Source organism: Solea senegalensis, linkage group LG7 (genome assembly GCF_019176455.1).
Source record: "Solea senegalensis isolate Sse05_10M linkage group LG7, IFAPA_SoseM_1, whole genome shotgun sequence".
Taxonomy (NCBI): domain Eukaryota; kingdom Metazoa; phylum Chordata; class Actinopteri; order Pleuronectiformes; family Soleidae; genus Solea; species Solea senegalensis.
Window position 1 is genome coordinate 2,048,249 of NC_058027.1, and position 17,044 is coordinate 2,065,292.

A 17,044-nucleotide genomic window follows, 5' to 3' on the forward strand; every position below is an offset into this window, starting at 1 on the left:
GTTGTGAAAAGGTTAAGGCAGCGGAGAACGGAGCAGTTTTTTAATTTCTTTTTGAGTAACGGGTTACAGGCGGGGCAGATTTAATTGCCATTGGGAGCTGAGTCCAGCTAAAGGATGTTTCTCCTTCAACATCATGTGGACGACGTCCTATAGACACAATACACTCGACAGGAAGTCATCTGAGGATGGACTGCTGTGTAATATATATGCAGATCAGAGCAGGTCATGTTTAGGACTTTAGTTCAACAATGAGCTCACATCCTGCTGCACATGTGACCCTGGAAGGTGAGATCACAGATCCTGTGATGATGGGATGCACAGACTCTCAGTGAGGGAAAGAAAAATGAATACGTGGCAAAATGGCCTGGTTTCACCTCAGTGAGAAAAACACTGAGGATGCAAATCATTTCACCGCCAAACAACAGGAAATCAAAAGGGGGCGGGGATGATTTCAGCAGCAGCAGCAGCAGCAGCAGCAGCATATCAGTCACATCTCTATGTGGGAGCAGCAGAGGACCTGTGAGGACCTGTGAGGACCTGTGAGGACCTGTGAGGACCTGGGACTCTCTCCACACACACATACACACACACACACACGCTGACCAGTAATAGTGTCACATTCACGATCATCATGACGTGAGTCACCGCGTCCGTTTTCAATCATTTGACAACAGCGTCTTATGTAACATATTGTTTGTACGTGGCACTCAGGCGTGCACCTTCTCTTTTTTTCCCCTGCAGTCCACCCACAAATGTATTATTTTCATAAACGTATTTCCAGACATTGCATAACATTTATAGATCGCACTGACAAAACAGCAGCTCTCCAGTTTCTGCAAAAAGCCAAAGTGTCGAAGGCCGTGAAACACAAAGCAGCCCAAGTAAAAACCGACTCGTGTCGGGAAAGAAAGTGTAAACACAACATAAGCAGCGTATATTACAGTGCACTTCTTTTCTCACTGAAAAGCATTGGCTTTAGTGGTTGTAACATCTTATTCCTACAGGGTTTTTTTAAAAAAGTCCTTCAGACATAAAAAAGAAATATCCAATACAACTCTGCAGAATCAGATTTTCCTCTAATGTGAGAGGATGTTGCTGATTGTTTGAGAGCAGAGCATTCGGAGGCTTTTAGGTGCTAAAATGATTTTGTCTTCCACAGATAGGCAGGTCAATTGAATTATTCCAAAAGCATGAACCAAAAAAAAAACAGAAACCTTTGAGCTGGTTACGTCACTGAAACACCAAAAGACACAAGTTCCTCTCACAGGTTGATAATACAGTGGATTTTCCACACAGCTACAGTTACTTTCACCTCTACTGCCTCTGCTGTTCAAAGTCAGTATGAAGCGTGTGCTGTGGGGAGCACACCTGAGCCCTGAGTCCTGTTACACCACAGCTGCTGTATCTGTGTGTGTGTGTGTGTGTGGGTGTGTGTGTGTGTGTGTCAGCTCCTCCCAGGACGCCTCAGACTGTCATCCACCTTCACTGTTCGCCTACGTGCAGCTGACCAGTGCATGTAAAATAAGAATGGAGGTCAGCTGGGATTTTCCTCGGTCGATGCCGATCTTCAGTAATCAGGGCAGTCGATGGCTGATATATGATGCTGGTCTTTTTATTTATTTATTTATTTTGTCTATATTTTTGGCCAGTTTCTGATCAAATAGAACAGTTTGAAATTGTCTTGCTGTTATATTGTTAATGTTGCCATATTTATAGATGTCACTTATTTTGGTCTTATTACTGTTTAGTTTTTTCCTATTATTTAAATGTTGCCGTGCTTATTGTCTTTGATTCTTTTGTATTTTTAAAGTCTGACTCTCATGTTTTGAGTATCGTTACTTTCTGTTGCCCTGTGTTGTACCTTTGTTAAAATGCTGTTTCACTTCACTGTGTACTTTAAATATGGCTGAAATGACGATGCCTGCTGGTTATTATCTGGTATGTTTACTTTCTGATGTTCACTGATGCACACCGTCCCTTCTCAAATAAATGAATAAATGATGCTGAAAATTGTTTAACATTTACTGAACATCACTTATGATCAAGTCAACACTGCATTATTATTTAAAATCACGTATTAAAAGCATGAAATAGGCAATCGACAAACTAAACTTTGTCAAATAATCCTCCTAAAAAGTTCAGTGCACTTGGCAGCGTTTATCAAGTTAGTGAGAACAAAATGTCGATTACGGAAAAATGGAAAAAAAACATTAGAGAAAACATTAGAGAGCAAAGTTCTGACTTTTTTGTTTTCTAAACTGAAAAACGTAATAACCTGAATGTCTTCACATGCCCTGATACTCACTCACACTCAGTCTAACTGGCTGTTAATGTGCCATCACTCATGGTTTTCAACCATCAGCTTCATCCTTTTCTTCCACCTTTTCAAAAGCACTATTGATTCTTTAGTCCGCCTTATTGATGATACTTTTTAAGAGGAATCAATCATGGAGTTTCAGTTTCAGCAGACTCCACACCAATGGACAGAGAGCTCATCTTCAGGAGTCTCCTGACCTGCACACGTGTGGTTAAAAACATCCGAGCTGGCTTTCACTCAGAAAACATGATCCGCTCACTAATGAAGCTGACGCAGCATCACACACACACACACACACACACACACACTGAGGGATTTCAGCTACATAAGAAGATAATAGTTATTAGATAAAATTGAAATATTTGGTTCCCTGACAGCTTTGTGTTTGGTTGACCTCAGACTTTATTCACCATTTCATATTTCCATACGAGTGTAAAACGTCTTGATTGACCGTTCACCTTCATAAACTGAATTATTTATTTGCATTCAGACTCTGGAGACACAGACGGACAAGCACGACAAGGGCATCGTGTCACAGCCATCCATTTTTGGAATTGGAAATGAGTAATGATTTATTTTTTTTAAAGTTAATATGTCGTGCTCCCACGGTATTTACTTTTATAAATCAATGGTGGTTCATGAGAACACCACAGTGCCTCCAGCATGTGCTCATTTCTCCTAATTGTCTGAAACATCTGTTGTCGTAGCAATGTTTCATGTTTATAGTGCACTGTGGGTAATATCTGCCAGCCCATAATACTCTGTATGGTGATTAAGATTCAGCATTGTGGTGGCAGAGTAAATAATTGTACACAATGGGATTTATTTGTTTCTTTTTAAACCTTGTGTTCAACCTCTGCCTCAAGGTTTAGTTGTTGACCTCCACATTGTGATTAATGGAGGTTTTTCAATACCATAAATCATGCTAATGAGGCTCGGGCGACTCAGGCTTTACAAACTTTTAAGCACACAAGTTATCAAAGGTCAACGTTCAAGTTTTAGTCACGTGTCGCAGGTTGCTGCATGTTTCGGTTTTTACATCTCTATCAATTAACTTAATTTTGCATCACTACTGCCCCCTTGTGTTATTAGTAAGCATACACAGTCACAGCAGGAACACACCAGTGAAATCTTAACTTTCACTGGCGTGTTCCTGCTGTGACTGTGTATGCTTCCATTTTACATCACATCGTGTGTAAATACTTACTAATTTCCACACGATGGCTGAATTCCATTAATTCATCTCCTGGTATAGAACACTGTCATAACAGTGCTCAAATCAAAATCTAAGAGAAACATTTTAATTTATAGGAGCAGGAAATAGTAATCGAGGGACTATTTAGTATTTTTTCCTAGATGTTGGTTTTATTTTATTTTTAGAACCGGCATGCAGTTCATTGCCATTCTGTTGTGGCTCTTAAGTGAAAATGTGGCCATTTCGGATCAACGCGAAATGTATTGTGTGTGCAGCAACTTGACTGAGACACAAATACGTTAAGTGTGCAGCCCATGTCCAGTCTAGACGGTCAACCAGCCACTTGTCAGTCAAACGGGATCTTAATTACGACATTCTCACATCCATCTTTTTCAACACTTTATTTTGCAAAGTTCCATAGTGACTATTTTCACTTCTTCTTTTCCACGTCCTGCTCAGCAGCCTCTTTAGCTCTCTTGGCACGGATGCCGAAGAGACGAGCGTGGGAACGAGCCATACGCAGGCTGGCAAACGCCTTGAAGTTCTTCTCGTCCTCAGAAATGACCCGGGCCTTCTCCTTCTTGTGGACCTGAAGAGACAGACAGACATGTTAATTAAAACACACAAAAATGCAGCTTGTGCTTATGTTAATCAAATAATGTCCAGTTTTGGGAAATCTGCATTTTAGAAATATTCAGTTTAGAACAGCAGTCATCAGATAAGGGGTTCAAACGCTTCATCAAAGAAATACAGAGATTCCGGAGATTTGTCATCACTTGACTGCTGTCAAACCAAACAGACCTGAAGACCAAGGTGATATTGTTTTTAACTCTTAAACATAGTTCATTCATTTCAAGTCATTTGCTTTGTGTGTAATCAATACTATTTGACAATTAAGATACATTAAGCTTCAAGTAAATATCAACTTACAGTTTTGATGGGCATGACTGGACCAGCGAGCTGAGTGGCCATCTTCAATTCCTCCTCCTAGAAAGATTAGAAACAGTTAAAATATAAAACATAAATCATAGACCCATAGTGCTTAGTAAGATTTGCTACAAGGATGAATGCATCACCAACATTTGTGAGATTAAAAAAAACACAATATATCCTCAGAAAATGATATATTTCAGAAAATGGGATCCGGTGAAGCCGACAGTTATTAAAGCGTAACTGGACTGTGTTTAAGATTAAATGAAGGTTATGGTTGGAACACAAGCCTGCAATAGTCATCAATACATCAATGATGACTTTGTGCAGCGAGATGACTCACTCCAGATGGCAAGCATTTTCGGAATGACCTTTAAGTCCAACATTTCTCCTAACAAACACGACTACAGTCTGTCAAAGAGGATGATTCCTCTGAATCTAGTTTCATGCGACAGCGGGAAAAGAAACTCACGGTTCCATCTCCCTTCTTGGGGGCAGAAGCCTTCCTGGGGAAGAGGATGAGTTTGGAACGATATTCCTTCAGACGCTGCACGTTGGCCTGAAGAGACTCTGTGGATCTGTTGCGACGGCGGGGGTCAACAGCGATGCCGATGGTACGGGCTGTCTTTTTGTGGATGCCAGCCGCCTGCAGACAGGAACAGGTTCAACATACAGACTTTGGATTTGAAGTCAGTCCACCACATGATAAACAGACAATGTCCGTTTTATTGTTTGTTTGATCCAACTCGTTTTACGAGTAACTAACAGTCATCAGATAAGGGGTTCAAGGTATTCATCAAGTAAATACAGAGATTCCGGAGATTTATCATCACCTGACTGCTGCAACGATCAACACATTAATGTTTCTTCTATTATTGAACAGATTTGCCATCACCGAGGACATGCTAGCACAGGAGCTTTGTTAGTATCCATCTATGTTATCTCCATTATAAAAGACTACAAACAAGTTTTATATACAGTGAAAACACTGTTGTGGATGAATTCCTTTATAAATTAATCACTAACTTACAGAAAACTACAAAATCTTACCTTGAGTTCCTCCAGGGTGAAGCCACGTCCGGCACGAACCTTTGTGTGGTACCTGATAGTGGGACACCTGACCTGTGGCCTCAAGGGTCCTGAAACGGGACGAGGAGCGATGCGGCGGGCTTTGGCCTGACGAGCCTTTCGCCTGTGGAAAGATTTCATTTTAACAGGAGTAAGCATTGTCATAATAACCAATATTCAGGAATCATACATCCATTAATTTATTACTGTTTGTTTCTATCTCATCTCAACCAAGACAATCAGAATTGATTCAAAGAAATGACTTTGTCATTGTAGTTTAACAATAATTAAAACCTTTTTCCGTTTTGTATCCTTGTGAAAAGCAAATATTTAATTCTAAATCAATTGACTTAAACTAAAATGTTTATTTTGCAAGTGGTACAAAGCCAGAAGAATACATAGGGTTAAAGAGGCTAGTGTCATTTCAGCATTTGTGATTATGCAGGGTCCATGTAGAGACGAGACATACAGATGTTTAATAATCAAACATAAGAACCACTGGAAAAGGAATATTGTTTCTCAACCTACACTTCACATTAACCAAGGAACTGCCACTAAAACAATGTTTATTATAGCGTAATATAATGTTGCATTATAGTCACGGGGTGGGATAAAGACCAAGCTACAAATCATGAACAGCAGTCACACTTCACAAGTACCACCTGAGAAAATATTGAGCTCTTGGAAGTAACGCCATTATCACATATATTGAAATACAGTGGTGTAAATAGACCACGCACATTCAGCTACAGACTTTACACCAGATCTATTCGCAATAAAATTAACTCTCATCCTCACACACTGATAAAGTGACATTAGACTAAGATAGAGCGAGAGAGATAAGGCAACTCTAATTGTGATTTGTCTCAATTCCTATGCACTCTGTTCAAAATTCCTCAGCTTTACAAACCCTGCATACATATCCTGATATCACATACAGCACAACAGTATTTCTGATTTTCCTGGAAGTACCACGAGAGGAAGTTCCCCAGTTTGAGAACCATGGATCTATGAAATACATCCTATACACAATCTCCACACTATAAATAAAATGTCATCACACAATGCATGTAGTTTGACTAAAGAGTAAACATACATTTGAATTCCCATGGCAACAACTAACATAGGGAATTACAATCACATTAACACCAGTTAGCTGACTGTAAATGAACATAAAATCATGTCATGTCCACAAAAGGAATTAGCTCAACAGCATGTTTTACTGTACATATTGACAGTGCATGGATGTGTACGCACACCACATTATGCGGCTGGAGGACGAGTTAGCTTAGCTTAGCATAACAGTCTCTCACCTGCGGAGCTTCCTGGCTGGCTGATTGAACCAGGTGCGCACTCTCTTCTGCCAGTCCTTGTGAAAGTGAGGGTTCAAGATCATTCCATTCCGGCTGGGGGCCATGGCTGCCTACTTCCCTGCAACACACAACAGCGACATGAGCCCAGTGACATGCCGGCACACCACAGACCTATGGCTAACATGCTAACCACGTAGCTTACTAAAGTTACTTGCCATTTACAATGCGTCGCGATTATTGTTCTTTTCTACACAGACAGTGTGTATATCTTCAATATCTATATGGTAAAGAGTGTTAATAGCTGTATATTAGAATACAGTTACAAGTACTGGTCCATATTAGCAATGCTAGCAGACAGACACACACTGACGTGACTTGACTGTACATAACGGCTAAAACAGACGCTAGTTAGCATTTCAACTGCGAATCGTGCAACAATAGTCACCTTATTACAAAGGTAACAACACAGACAATGTCGCGCTGTGAGTAAAATCCAGATATATCGTGAAAATACCGAGGATTAACTTAGATTACTTCAACATTTGTGGAGAATAATTTAACATACCTACGAGGGAGGAAAATGGCCGAAGGGAAAAAGGAAGTAGAAAAGCGGTGGATTGTGGGATATGTGTGAAGCAGCCAATGAGCGCGCAGACGCGTGTTTAAAGGAGCAATCCGCCAAAAATCCACAAAATAATGAATAGACATGAATTCACACATCATCAGAGCAAGGTTATAAAAGTTTTCTTTTTGTTTTTAAAATTACACAGTTTTTATTCGTTTATATGGAGTATGTAAAAAAAAGTATTATAAGTATTGTGTGTCATAAAAATCCAACAAAAGATGCCATTTTTAAAATGCATTAGGACAAATAATTTGTATATAAAGAAATTGTGCAAAATGTGTATAATACTGCTGAGGGTGGATGCAGTTAGTGTGAAAGGTAAAATTCAAATAACCAATAGACTAAAGACACACATGAACAAAACAAATCATAATAAATAACCCTATCTTTTTTTTAAAAAAAAATCTATTTTTCAATTCAGTTAATTACTATGAACTATAATAAACTTGGTACAGATCATGAGAAATGTAAAGTTGTCATACAACTAAAATCGTAATTATGTCATTTTAAACATCATTCATCTTAGTTTAAATACAGGTAAACGAATCCAGCTTTACATACAGTTTCTTTTATATCATCATTCACATCATTAATGTGTATAAGTATGGTCAGATTTGCAGTAGGAAAATAAAGATAAAGATGGGACTCGTATCGTAGCATTTTACTTGATGATAGCGATTTGATTGACCTGATTGTAATTAAACTTATGTTAGTGAGTGTAACATATGTAAATGATGTAAACTGTGTTCTATAATTTTGAAAGCGTTGAGGAATTGTGTAATTTTTAAACTGGCCACTAGATGTCGACTTTTCACCTCTTTTTAGCAGTCGTATGGGCGTGGTCAGTTTAACTTCAGTTAAACTGTGACCACAAAATTTTTATTATTATTAAATTATTAAATTATTGTATATTTACTCTGACAAAACTTAGACCTGAGGCCAAAACAGAGTGTTGACACTTTTAGGAGAAGACTCAACACTTACCTTTTTATTTTGGCTTTCAATTAAATTCCAATTTATTTTTACTTTAGTGGGTTTATTTATTTATTGGTTATTTGTGTATCTATTTATTTATTTTGGTACTGTATTGTTTTATCCATCTATTTTTCATTTATGAATTTATTGTTCATTTACTATGTCATTTTTAACTTTACCTTTAATTTCCCAGTGTGTGAATTTGTGAGTGTTGTTTTATATGAATAAAGAGTGATATATAAATAAAGATTTAATGATTGGTATGGGTAATTCCTTTGTACAACCAATAGATTTATTAACTAAATACGTACTGGTACATGTGTACTGCTTCTAGCTATAACTGGTGATAACATTGCCAGTCCTAACGACGCAATAGAGTTATTATTCAAAAGACAGAGGTGCTTTAACAATGATCCACGTTTCCACTGTGTGTACTTTGTTCCATTAGTTTTAGCACCAATGAAACAATGATAAAAACATGATTAAATGTGTTGATATGATGCTTATTGCAGAAGTCATAAACTATGCTCTGGGAAAGTTATTTTTACAGCTTCATTTGCCCATGTTACAGAACGATTCAGAAGTAGATTAAACTAACTGGTTGGAAGTTGGATAAGGAGTTAACTTGAATCAAAAGTTTTTGCTCACAGGTGAACATGTTTCTGGCTGTTTTATCACACTTTCTGAAACCTGGCCAAGAAACAATGGAACAAACTATTGTACTCTTCAATAAACTACAAGATAAGCTTTTATGACTTTAATAACATGGACATTTGCCAGCATATCAGTAAAAGTATTTAGCAAAAAACGGTGAAACTTGTTAAAAGATAATCTGTATCCTCATAGTTATACATTATAAAGATATATCAGCTTCTGCCAGGAACACCAGATGCAGCGCTTGTTTTTTCCACAATCAGCTTCGATGCATTTTCTCCTGTCAGATTTGAAAGCTGCAGCTTCATTAATCATTGATGGAGCGGTTTTCTGTAATCTCTGCGTATCTTCACCTGAGGTCAAAGGTCGAGGTGCGGGCGACGTGCGGCGTCAGCACATGTCCACCCACAGCACATGCTAAGAACATGCACGTTATAAACGGTGCAGAGGTTGTAAAAATCGTCCTGACACGGTCCAAGAATACCACAGTGTTTTTTTCAATTCAATTAACAACTTTATTCAGTGAATGTGTCACAGCACTTACAGTCTTCTTTTCACTCTTTCTTTTACCAAATCTGTGCGTCTGAACTTCAGGTTCACTCGTGCCTAAAACACATCGTAACCTTTTTTTACATGTGGTAGTTGTTACGGAGTATTTCAAATTATTTTGATGACACAATTCCCGTATCAAAATAAATACCACAGAAGAAGAAGAAGAAGAAGAAGGAGATTGCCACATAGGATGTTAGTAACCCAGTCTACCAACTCTCTGATTCAAAACATTACAAAACAGCACTTTATTCTTCCATTGACTTAATAAATTTGTCATACGCAGCTTGATCCATGAGACCGTCGAGTTCTTCCGGCTTCTCGATCGTCATCTTGATTAGCCACCCTGAAATGGAAGATGTCGTTCTTCAAACAAAAACCCAAACGACGAACGTGTTCTCTTAAATAAACTGTGACTTTATTTGGGTTTGGCAACTCGTTATCAGCCTTGACCAACATTAGAATTCCTGGAAACCACGTCATGTCAGAATGAACGGGGATGGTGAGATTCTTACCCTCTCCGTAGCAGGCTTTATTCACAAGTCCGGGATTCTCCGAGAGCTCCGAGTTGATTTCAGTGACCTCCCCTGTCAGCGGTGAGTAGAGCTCACTGGCGGCCTTTACGCTCTCCAAAGCACCAAACTCCTCTACAACACAAACACACAGATGAGACGACTGAGGCTCTGTTCAGACCCGGTATGAGCTCTTTGCTCTGCAGTCAGTTTTGACAGCTGAGCTCACAGCGGGAAAATCAGGTGTAAATCAAACGAATGATGAGTCTCCATTTAGCTTTGTCAGTTTCAGGGTGTAGGCGGGTTCACCGTCACACTGTCCTGACTAACATGAACAAAACTTATTAACACGTGTACTATCGTCTGTCCTGAGAGATCCAAAAGACCATGTCCCAGCCCTGTATTCACATACTTCATCCACAACCTCACTCCTCTGTATCTCACCGACCCTCTCCACGTCGCCACCTCCTGAGGACATCTTCAGTCGCTCAGGACGGATGTTAATGTCAGGTTTGAACGGAGTTTGCTTCATGCAAACAATTCTATAGTTTGAAGTACATTAACCAAAAAAGTGACATTCAATCTTTTTAATGTTTGGTCCAGAGGTTCAATCTTCCCGGACTCTTACCCATTAGTTCTAGTTTTTGTCCAACTTCAGGGAGTCCACAGTAAACCACGTCACCCAACGCCTCCTAAACATAATAAAGAAAAACAAAAGGAAATGTATGAATTACAGACAAAGGAACAACATAGAAGTCACGTTCCCTCCAACAACAACAACAACAACCCCAGCCTCTCTGTCACTTTGCCCTGAGACTTTTATTCCAAATAAAAGATATAAATCTGTAATATTGCTCAAATGTGCATCCATTTTATATTTATAACTTTATTTTAAACACAGCTCAATCAGAAATACAGACTATAGCATTTACAGGAGTGCGATGAGTGCATGAAATGAACTCAACAACGACAGTGCTCATGTTTACCGTGTCATGAACCTCACACAGTGAAGTGATAGCGACGCTTTGTCACAAACAAAGGGAGATTAGATTTGAGATTAAACACAGTCGTGCATCACTGAGGTTAAAAGAGAGGAATAAGCCTCAGACGTTGTGGCTCTTGCAAGATCCAGCAGCTCATTACTGAACATGAATGGACTTTAGTTTGGAACTCAGAGATCAGGACACTCATTTACAGTGTGTGCATAAGTGTGAATGATGAGCCACACACTGGTTTAGAGTGCTTTGACTCACTCTAAACCAGGGGTCTCACACTCAAATGACCTGGGGGCCACTGAGCAGCTAGTCTGGTCAGTCAGGGGCCGGTCAAGTGACAAGAAGTCAAACTTTTTGAGAAAAAGCCAGTTTAGTAGGGCTGTGAGACACAAGCTTACAATTATATCGTGCATTTCAAAATAAAAGGGTTTGTTTTGTTTATGGAATGATATAAAATTCACAATAAAACTACTTCTGATGCAAATCAATCTCCAAATAGAACAGAAATAACTCATTATAACTTGATATTAAATGCCGGGCCACATGAAATCAACTGGGGGGCTGCATTTGGCCCACAGGCCGCAAGTTTGACAACTCTGCTGTTAACATTACAAAACCAGAGTGGATGTGATGTTATTGCTCCATGCAGGAAAATCACACCTTTAAATAATCAAATGAATAATGGCCGAGTTCCATTTAGCTTGCTCCGTTTTAGGGTGCAAGCTGTCACACTGTACTAAACAACATGAAGTGAACAGAGCCTGGGCCACACGGGGGTGCAATGGTTAGCACTCTTGCTACAACCAGGTTCTTTCTGCATGTAGCGTGCATGTTCTGCCCGTGATGGCCGGGGTGTGACCCCGCCTTCCGTCCTACGTCACAGCGTCCACCACGACCCTCGCATGGAGGATAAAGCGGTAGAAGATGAACGCATGAACAGAACCCTGGTCAATGCAGTCAGTAACGTTTGTGTGTTTGATGCTGAATCTCTGAGTTAGAGCTAAAACCATTTTGACGCCAGAGAATTCTTTATGTGACAGAACATCTGAGAGAGTTGCCTTTACGTGTGCATTTGAAAATACACACAGACTTAAACTGTATGTATACAGATCACACAGATCAGCACACGCCTTCCAGCTGTGGTGAACTTTGTCGCTGCATAAATGCTGCATCTGCAGAATGTTTTTACAGCCGGTGGTCGAGAGCTCTAAAGCTCTGAAGACGACCTTGATTTTTTACTCGCTCAAAGCTGTGACACCGTTGTGTCGTCTGATGATGTCTGATCTGAAATCACTTGTCCAATAACTGATCGGTGTGTGATTCTGTGGCGTCACATGCAGGACCGACGCACAGGCAGATAAATCTCATCATTCTCTGTGTGGACATGTAGTGACAGGCAGCTGATGACGATCAAGGACACCGCAACGATGCCAGAGACATTTTCTGCGTGATAATCCTGAACGTTGTCAACAGATGTGCCGACAATGCTCAATAATACGTGATCATTTATGTTAATATAAAAGTAAAGCTGGGGACAAACTACACAAAGTGTACTGACAGACTGGGGATCACACATTTAACGCCTGATGAGGGATCACAGGCGACGCGATTTACTCTCCCGAGAGCGACCACATCAGTTTTAATATATTCCTGCTACTTCCTGTCCTCTTCTGACGCCATTTCCTGTTTCCCACTTTGTTTGCAGTTGGGTCACACGCTGCCTGATCGCGTCCAGAGTCGGCTCCAAAAAAAGATATAACCATGCCGACTGTCCCCAACTAGTGCCAACTGGTGCAAACTCTGCCCAATTATTTTAACTGAATTATGGGTAAAATTGGGCAACAAATATTGTAATGTATCTCCAGTTTAAGTTATTGGCTTATTCATAAAAATAACATTGAAAAAACATTTTCGTTAAAAACAAACAACAATAACTACTAATAACTAACTGAAACTGAATTATGTGTTTCTAACATTAACTAAAACCAACTAAGGAAGTTTAGTTTTCGTCTTCGTACATAAGTCTTCTGGGTTCATACGAAGTGTGTTTAGGAGTTACCATGGCAATTTACCGAGGGTTAAAGTGGCATCTTCTGCTGTTTTTATGACACAATACTTATTATGATCTTTTTGGCAGATACTCCACATTACAAAAACAATAAAAACAAAGAGTCAAAACTTAATAAAAATGAATGAAAAATACAAAACTGTTAAAACCAAAAAAAGACACTTGCTTCCACTCAAAGTGCGCGCCCTTGACATTTTCCCTACACCACAGTAACCTGACACTTATCTACTGTCTCAAACCGAAGCAATAAAGCAGTAAATTAGCTTTGATTAAGTGCAGCGGCCGCAGCCGAGGACAAAGTGCAGATTACACATATTAGGGTATAAATCATAAATGATTCAGACGTACCTGAGCATAACTGCTGATGCCAACTGTGCCAGTCCCACCGTCCACTTTCACCCACTCGTGCTTGTCTGTGAACCTCAGTGCTGTGGAGAGACGGCGACAGTTGAGTTTATAACAGATGCATTAATGAATAAAACTGTCACTATCACGACAAAGAACAATAAAAGAGGAAAGTTGAAAGTGCTACAGGGCGTCTTGTGAAATAAGGGAAGTCCAAAGAACGTCACTGTGCCGTGAGGATAAAACAAAAATGTGCAGCTCCAGTTCTGGACCCCGTGAGAACAAACTGGTGCTAAAAATAAGGCCCGTGTCACATCTGCAGGAGTGAAAGCACTGTAACTCAAACCTCACGCTGCCAGCTGCACAAACGCTGAGGGTAGTTTCTCGTAATCCCATCACATCACATCATCACATACAGGTTTGAACCAGACTTTGAAGAATAACATGAGTCCTGTTGTCAGGAGCTGGAAAATGTATATTTATACGCAAACGTTTGGTCTTATTTCTGATGAACTGATGCATGAAAAGTGATTTCTGTGAGGAAACTGGATTAATGAAACAAAAGCAAACGTCCACCAAGGTCGTTCACGTCCCCTCAGTGTCAACACACGCCGCTATCTCTGCAAAGTGAGCGGTTTATGGGTGAAAAAATGAAGAATACTGAATCTGGATGTAATAATTATTTCTACCCTGGGCCCAGAAACTTGACCAAAGACCAAAAAAAAACACAACAATTAAAGAAGGAAACCCTTAATAATTAAAGCTCTCAATCCACATGTTCTCAATAATCTCAACAACATTAACCAGATTATCACGATGATAGTCTGAATAAGAATAAAAACTCCCTTATAAAGTCATAATCAGAATAAGAAGTAATCAGGTTGCTCTTGCTCTCATTAGTAGTTAAGTTAAATAGTTAATCTGATTACTGTAGTCCTGATGAGGAAGTATAATCATGTAAACGTCATAACCAAATTACTTCAGAATAATCGTGGAATTCGTGGAGGATCATGGGTAAACTATGATTTTAATGAGCTGCCATTTGGTGCGCGAGACACTTTGTTAACGTGTTGTTTACGCTCATTTATTATCGACGTTTGACCGTTATCTAACACACACACACACACACACACACACGTGGCTGCGGCTGCTTTTCGCTGCTAAAGTTTCACAGCTTTGATTCCTGAGAGTTTAAAAACAGCTTTTACTGCCCCTCGCGCTGCTTTCCGCGACCTGCGTGGGCGTCTCGAGTCCACGGCACGGACACAGCGAAGGTCAACGTCTCACAGTGGCAACAACACAACGAAACACCTTCTCCCCGTTATTTGTGTCCAAGTAAAGTAAAGTAAAGTAAAGTAAAGTAAAGTAAAGTGGAAAAAAATACCTGTGGAGAGAACCGAGCTCGAGCTCAGTGTCCGCGCAGAGCCGCCGCTCCTCCACAGCAGCCGGGACGCAGAGAGCTGCGCGGCCGGCGACAGCTGAGCAACTCTGGGCAAAAAGTTAGAGGAGAGACACCGAAGAGCTGCTCTCATCGCCATCTTCACTCTGTCTGTCTGTCTGTCTGTGCGTGTGTGTGTGTGTGTGAGAGAGAGAGAGAGAGACAGAAGGAATGTGTGTTTGTGCGTCCACTGTGTAATCCTCCGCGGGAACGAGCGCCATCACACTGAGTGCGCGCTCCCGCCGGGGAGGGTGAATCGTTTTTTGAATTAAAGACAGGATGCGAGATTCTTTTCTGGAGCTTTTTTTTTTACTGTATTGCTTAAAAAGTCATCGTCACTCTCTGATTGTAAGCAATGAATTCATTCATTCATGCATTTCCCAAAAAATAAAAAATAAATCAGTCACCTGTGGACAAGGACACGCCTGTAAAAACAAAACTTATGGCGTGTTTCCGCCGGCTCGGCACAGTTAAGTTGTGTTTCCACGAGCAGAGTAACCTGGTACCAAGTACTGTTTTTAGTACCTGATGCGATACTATGCGTGATGTCACCGGACTGTCGGCCACTGATTGGTCACAGGAAGAGACGTCCGACGCACTGTAGATCAGATAAAAAGACTCTAAACTGTATTTAAATGTATCGAATAAAATCATTGGATAGCATCTAAATCTGTAACTGTAGCTGCATAAATGTATGTCATTTACATATTTATATAAACGAATCCGTTTGACCCAAAACATTTGACAACGCCATCTTACATGAAAGGTCATGACCCCTATGAGGAAAAGACCTAGAAATTCAGGAAGTGAACGTAAACTCAAGAGCAAAAGTCTGAACTGAAAAACTGAGACAGACTTTAAATAAGATTTATTAAACGCAGCAGTTAAAAGTAATCATGTCGTCTTTCAGTAGTTGCTGCTTGTTACAGTAGCTGCAGTTAAAGACACGTTTAGGCTGCGTCACGTGACCCAGAATGTGCTGATGGTGGAGAGTTGTTGTGAAGCCACGACAGGAAACAACCTCCCTTCAATTTTCCTGATTAAGCAAAACTACTTCCTCTTTTTTTATCAGCCGCAGGAGTGAAAGAATTCACCAGTTTACAAACATTATTCACATTTAATCGTCCAGTTCATTTTAAGAATGTTAATTAATAATCCGTATTCATTATTTACCCGGGATGTTTTCTTTAATTATATTGCACGTTTTGACATAAATGATCACAAATTGAATCATGAGTCACTTTATTATTGCGTCCTTAATCAGATGTTTTTGATTTAAAATGATCTGAATGATCTCTTGGCTTCATTTGAATGATTAAACTTCATCATGTTTGTTTTCAAGTGAAAGTGACGATTACATTCCTGATGAAGCCATGAGTTCTCGTTAGATGTTGATCGGTGTTTCCCAAAACACAATTTGAATGATTTCTTTTTTCTTTTCTTTTTTTAACAAATGCACATTTGAAAAAAAAGAGAGACTGGGGAGGAGGACGAGGAGGAGGAGGAGGAGGTCACGACGATCACAGAACGATCACAGAACGAGCCGTTCCTGGGGTTTGTAAACCACACACTTCAGGAAAGAATCGTTTCTCACTCACAAGTGTCATATTTTCCCTGCACAATTGTTATTTTACAGCAACTCTCTGAGTCTCTAAAAGAACCTTGAACTTCTGTATTTACGCAAAATCACACACTTGCATTAGTCAGCACTGTTTTGAGGCGATAGTATTTGTTGCTTGAAGACAGAAAACGTGGGGAAACATGAAATCTGCCAAATATATGCAACCAATGACATTCAAAGGAGTTTTTTTGACTATGTATATTTGGAATCTGAGAGAAACTAATGTCAGAGAAGATGGAACATTTGATTTTTATTCTTACTAGACTGTAAATGTTGACTTATTTACTTACAGGGTCAGTGTGACTGTCAGACACTGGGCTCCCTCTCAATACTAGAGTCACGTGACATTTCATTTCCAGCAATACGTGGATTAAATACAAAAGGTTTGTATTTAATCAGTACATTCGTTGTGAAACAAAGACCACAAATATCAAGGAGA

At 39.8% G+C, this 17,044-nt stretch overlaps 3 protein-coding genes and 2 non-coding genes across 6 annotated transcripts in view; all 5 read right to left on the reverse strand.

Moving 5' to 3' along the window:
* swap70a (switching B cell complex subunit SWAP70a) overlaps window positions 1–17,044 on the reverse strand; it is a 924,354-nt gene that overhangs the window by 711,552 nt on the left and 195,758 nt on the right. The window lies entirely within an intron of this gene.
* On the reverse strand, window positions 3,901–7,467 carry rpl13 (ribosomal protein L13). Of its 2 annotated transcripts, none has more exons than XM_044029797.1 (6): window positions 7,389–7,467; window positions 6,824–6,941; window positions 5,493–5,634; window positions 4,915–5,088; window positions 4,443–4,499; window positions 3,901–4,101 (listed from the first exon to the last, which is right to left on the reverse strand). In XM_044029797.1, the coding sequence occupies exons 2-6, from the start codon at window positions 6,925–6,927 to the stop codon at window positions 3,943–3,945; spliced, it is 636 nt and encodes a 211-aa protein (XP_043885732.1). In that variant the 5' UTR covers window positions 6,928–6,941; window positions 7,389–7,467; the 3' UTR covers window positions 3,901–3,942. The 2 variants fall into 2 exon arrangements, with proteins under 2 accessions (XP_043885732.1, XP_043885733.1); XM_044029798.1 differs by having other exon boundaries at window positions 7,393–7,413.
* On the reverse strand, window positions 4,210–4,287 carry LOC122772906. The gene has a single exon (XR_006360832.1). It is a non-coding gene; the product is annotated as a small nucleolar RNA MBII-202 (small nucleolar RNA).
* Window positions 5,195–5,274, reverse strand: LOC122772907. The gene has a single exon (XR_006360833.1). It is a non-coding gene; the product is annotated as a small nucleolar RNA MBII-202 (small nucleolar RNA).
* On the reverse strand, window positions 9,569–15,149 carry gcshb (glycine cleavage system protein H (aminomethyl carrier), b). The gene is made up of 5 exons (XM_044029802.1): window positions 14,931–15,149; window positions 13,550–13,629; window positions 10,767–10,830; window positions 10,142–10,273; window positions 9,569–9,972 (listed from the first exon to the last, which is right to left on the reverse strand). Exons 1-5 carry the CDS (start codon window positions 15,082–15,084, stop codon window positions 9,875–9,877), a joined length of 528 nt encoding a protein of 175 aa, XP_043885737.1. The 5' UTR covers window positions 15,085–15,149; the 3' UTR covers window positions 9,569–9,874.